The 5,320-nt window shown below is 40.9% G+C and overlaps 1 protein-coding gene across 1 annotated transcript; it reads right to left on the bottom strand.

Moving 5' to 3' along the window:
- Positions 1-744: 744 nt before the first annotated feature.
- LOC134444956 (protein BCCIP homolog) lies at positions 745-5,022 on the bottom strand (the record flags this gene model as incomplete). The annotated part of the gene is made up of 4 exons (XM_063194127.1): positions 4,742-5,022; positions 4,267-4,341; positions 1,547-1,627; positions 745-831 (listed from the first exon to the last, which is right to left on the bottom strand). Coding segments are annotated over exons 1-4 (486 nt in total), but the record flags the coding sequence as incomplete, so codon positions are not given.
- Between the last annotated feature and the right edge of the window lie 298 nt (positions 5,023-5,320).

The raw sequence follows: 5,320 nt of genomic DNA, 5'->3' as shown, positions 1-5,320 counted from the left end.
GATTGGCGAGATTAATTACTTCGTAATTCATTTTTGGTCTGGATACTCGATGCCCTGGAACGCTTGGGTGGGAGGACATGAATTTGAAATGAGTGGACCAATCGCTGACAGTTGACATTCCAGACGCATGTTGTTATGCGCCAAAGTGTGTTCGCTTATTGGTCGGCCGCCTAATGGACGACTAAACCCTCCCCAGAGAAGCATAGTCAGAGCATTCGTGAATTACAAACTAATTACAAATGAATGGTGTGGCCTGTCGGGCTATAAAGGACGCTGAAGATGACTTCGGCTGAAATGTCTGTCTGTCTGCCATGCTAACCCAGTATTAAAACTGCAAGAAACTGATCCGGGAGTGCGGCTTTTTTTTTTTTTACTATACATGAACTTTGCTGTTTGCTCGCACCCGAAGACCTTGTGAGATCATGGACTCTGATGAAGATGGCTTGCCATCGAAACGTTAATCCCAAACATGTTGTGCACTTGAATTAAAAAGAAAAAGCATCCCATCTGAGCTGCTCCGGTGTCTTCTCTTCGTTCAAGATTACCTGCCTCCCTCCCGTTGGTGCAGCAGATGTAAAAACAGAAGCGCGTGGAACCCCCTTTTTTACCTTGTGAGAAACTTTTCGGAGTTGAGCACACTTTCTCTACTAAAAGCCTGTCAGGCTATAACCATAATTGGCAACTATCTAAAAAACAGGCATTGACCAAATTGAGCTTTTAAAGTCTTCAATCAGACAGGCTCACCTTCCTCTCGGTCAGGTTGATCATGCTGATGAAGCCGAACACCTCGTCTGGATCCTCGTCATCACTGTCCTCTGGCACCTCTGCTTGCTGAGCCAAGAAAAGAACAGTCATTACGATTATATACATTATATTATAGACCAGTCATTACGATTATATACATTATATTATAGACCAGTCATTACGATTATATACATTATATTATAGACCAGTCATTACGATTATATTTATTATATTATAGACCAGTCATTACGATTATATACATTATATTATAGACCAGTCATTACGATTATATATATTATATTATAGACCAGTCATTACCATTATATACATTATATTATAGACCAGTCATTACCATTATATACATTATATTATAGACCAGTCATTACTATTATATACATTATATTATAGACCAGTCATTACGATTAGATATATTATAGACCAGTCATAATTATTGTCCATAGACGTGTATGTGCTTGAAATGGCTCTGCTCAAAATGAGCGCGCGCGTGCACGCACACACACACACACGCACGCACGCACGCACGCACACACGCACACACACACACGCGCACACACACGCGCGCACGCACGCACACACACGCACAAGCACATACACTCTCTTCTGGAACATCAGCTTGCTGAGGCAAGACAATAACAGACTCATTCATCACTATTATGCATGTCTATGTGCTTAAAATGGCTGAGCGGAGAATACCTTATATCTTATAAGATATTCTTAAATATATATAATATCTTGCACAGTTAGTATACCTATATATCAATATCATCTTATTTAGTCTTACCCGGATAACACTTCCAATATGATTCTGTTGAATTATTATGTCCGTCAGTTCAGATGTGTTCAGATGAGCCTTCAAAAACAGCTGTGGAGACAAGAAAACAAACTTGATGCATGCATGTCTTTGGCATCTACTGTGAGATCACAAACTGACATTTAGCACATGAAGGAGGCGCAATACATGCACTGCCTGCACATGGACCAGTATGTATTCCATAACGGTGCGTGCGTACTTGTGCCAAACTAATAAGTGTGGAGACAGGAAAGCAAACTTGTTGCATGTATTTGGCATCTACTGTGACAGCACAAGGGTCCGTGTACCATTCGTTCTTTTGTTTTTCGATTCAGAACCAAATAACAAAAAACGAAAAAACGGCTGGTTATTTCATTATTTCGTTTTAGTGACAAACGAAAAAACAAATTTCGGTCTGAATTTCCAAAATTTATTTTGTACTTCATTTCAAAACAACGCCAATGAAAAAAAGCCGACGTGCTATTTTTCATTTTTGATATTTTCATCTCTCAGCCTTATGTGCCCCGGAAGTACTAGCGTTTGCCCCTGCCGTTGGCGATGATGCGAAACACAGCACGATGTTGCGCCCCACCGCGCTTCTCGTGGCTCTCATTTGACAGCGCGCACGGCTGACATAGTTTTACCTACCCGAAGACCACCGGTTTTATTAACAGTTTTGTAATAGACAACGACCACCGAACACTGTTTTGGTGTCTTGTGGGCTTACTACAGCTATTAGCTAGGCTTATCAGTGAAGCTGTCTTATGGAACAATGTGGAGATAGCCTATAGGCCTAGTAGTAGCCGAATGGAATCTGGATTTTTTTTTAAGGCATCTGTTTTCTAGGAACCGAAAGGAGCTGACTTTTGGTGGCAGGTGGTCGCGTCCACCATGACATTTTGATATTGTGTTGTTGTTGTTGACTCTCGGAAAGAATTGCCCTCTGACGTTTTCCCCACTAGCCATCAGATCTAATGCCAAGTATTATTTTGTCATGAACCATAGAAAGTCTCTAGTTTGCCAAATAAAATCTGTGTTCCTGGCGAATTCATTCCCTTTGTCATTGTCCCTCTTTTCCTGTTAGTAATTTTGACCTGGATATGTTTATCACTGTCATTTGTCTAAACCTACACAATGCGTGCGCCAGCACTTAACACAGCAGGCATCAAAGGAACGCACCGCGTGTGTGAGGCATTCTCCGTCCTTATCCCCCATGGAATGGCAAGCCACGTTGAGAGACTTTAATTTAATTCAATTTACTCCCGACTTGGTCGAGATATTAGGCTTCAGTAAAATGTCAGCACCACATCAACGTTATTTTGGCAAGTGTAATGTGCTGATGCAAGTACGAAGGTGAAACAAGACGCATAGGCTTACAAATAGTAGGGCGCAAGGCTATACTTCCCCAAGTTTACTGAAAATGGCCATTGCCACTGTGTTCAACGTGTTTTTTTACACATTCAAATACTCCCACTAAAGACATCTCCCAAACTCAACGATGAGTGCTGCCAGTGCACATTTCACCTAGCTCCACACACGTGGACAGATCGCAGTGCAATAGCCTACAAGAGCTGCACCAGCTGCAAATGCCAGAGAATGATCGCACCTAGAGCTAGGCTACTCAGAAATGTAACCTACTGTACTGATGATAGGGGGTGAAGTTTTAGCTCATATTTCATTTTCCAGTGTAAAAACTGAAGCTATTGATTTTGTGGTAATTGCCTCAATTTATTTTTACTGTAAACCAGCATTTTGGATGGTCTTCATTTGTGATATGGCTCGCATTTTTGTTGAAGTTTTGTAACGTGGACTATCTTCTACGTGTATACTTTTGTTTTAGTTTGGTATAATTACGGACAATTCCAATTACTGATTTTTGTGTCATTTTGAATTTTTTTGGAAGGAATATAATCAAAATAGTCCCGCCGCGTGGATTATTGTTTTGTGATGTACATGTGAGAGCCTTATGTCGGCAAAGGGTACAACAGTAGGCCTATTGTTTGGTTGTATTGTTTGGTCTTTTGTAGACTGTCTGTATGTATTCACTCATGAAACTGTAACGTGCTTCTCACATGAGAGTAGTGCCGCCAGAGACGTTAGAATTAAAATAATCTTTCGTGCTGCGACTTCAGCACCATGGACAGAGGGCGCCCGTCCATGCAGGCAAGGCGCGTCAGGCCATGAAGACGGACATGAAAGCTTTCAACTGATACATTTTCATAAAAACATTGCCGTTTGGATTTGTTTTAGGCAGTGAATTTCACATATATGTTTCAAAACACCTCTTCTGACAACATCCAGTATGGATTTAGTTATGCTTTTAACCTATTTAATCGAGGTCGGCTTGTAGGCTATAACTTCCGGGGCACATACGGCCGAGAAATCAAAATATCAAAAAATAAAAATAGCACGTCAACCTTTTTTTCATTGGCGTTATTTTGAAATGAAGTAGAAAATAAAATGTGGAAATACAGATCAAAATTTGTTTTTTTGTTTATCACTAAAACGAAATAATGAAATAACCAGCCGTTTTTTCTTTTTTTATTATTTGGTTCTGAATCGAAAAACAAATGAACGAATGGTACACGGACCCACAAGATTACATTTAGCACATCAAGGAAGCGCCACACATAGACCGGCGGTACGTTAATGCCATAATATGTCATGCATATTTGGTCCAGCCAAACGAAACCAAGCGTCAGTCAGCTCACCTGATGTAGAAGCTTTTTGATCCCATTGAAGTCGTTGTCGGATATCGTATGAGCCTCAAAATCCACCACCACTTCCTGAAATCAATCACGCCAGTAGCGCTTGTCACTTCAAATAATTTACGTGCAGTTTAGCTTTAGAACAATGCTTCTGACAACTTTGACAAATATGCCTTTTGAGCGATTCCCTTAAAAACAAACACATTAAAAACATAGATTGACGTTTTGTAGGCATGGTGCTAGTTCCAGTTAGCCTAGCATTCCAAAGATGTGTGCACAGTGGGTATTTTCTCAAAGCGAAGTGTTCTAGTCTTGCACGGACTTGTACACCAAACCTGTGCAGATTCCATCAAAGTGAATTTCCAATAACTAGTTGTAAGTGTAATGAATAATTGTAGTTCTATAGACCTTGGAAAATGGGCGTTACTCTCGATAGCAAGGCTAGGACACTTTACTTTGAGTAGTATTGAGTGACTACCTCGTTTATTTCTTCCTCCGAGTCCTCCTCACTGTCCTCTTCAGATTCTCCATCATCGTCCAGTCTCTCATCCGAGCTCATCTCGTCATCTTCAGGATTTTCTCCCATTCCCACAGCTCGCCTTTTAGCAGAAGATGCCATGCTGCTGTCGATTTGTGTCAAACACGCTGCAGTAACCACACTAGCAACACACAAACCACGCCGTGCAACTGGGGAAAGGTGAAAGGTCAGAGGTATTAGCATAGAAACTGTTATTGTTGAGCAGCCATTTTGGTTCTCGAATAGTGTTGGGACCAACGGAAAGAATCGAGTGTTTTTGAGCCTTTATGGCGACAGTTTCTCCTGAGTTCTGCCGTAAAAATGGCCGAGATTTGGACTACGCCATTCTTCCGCGGGGGTGAAAGAACAATGGTTTGTACAATGGTGCAGTGAAGTGATACGCGTTAAAGACACTATAAACATTTGGTTGATTGTTAACAATTAAATTACTCGCCGTAATACGAAAAAAAACATGGAGTGTTTGAAGTTATTCTGAGGATATTGGTGTGTTTTGGAAACTACCCCTAGGGTGAATAAATG

The sequence above is a fragment of the Engraulis encrasicolus genome, unplaced genomic scaffold, assembly GCF_034702125.1.
Source record: "Engraulis encrasicolus isolate BLACKSEA-1 unplaced genomic scaffold, IST_EnEncr_1.0 scaffold_88_np1212, whole genome shotgun sequence".
Classification (NCBI taxonomy): domain Eukaryota; kingdom Metazoa; phylum Chordata; class Actinopteri; order Clupeiformes; family Engraulidae; genus Engraulis; species Engraulis encrasicolus.
Note: the sequence above shows the minus strand (reverse complement) of the source record. Positions and strands in the feature narration are given on the sequence as shown.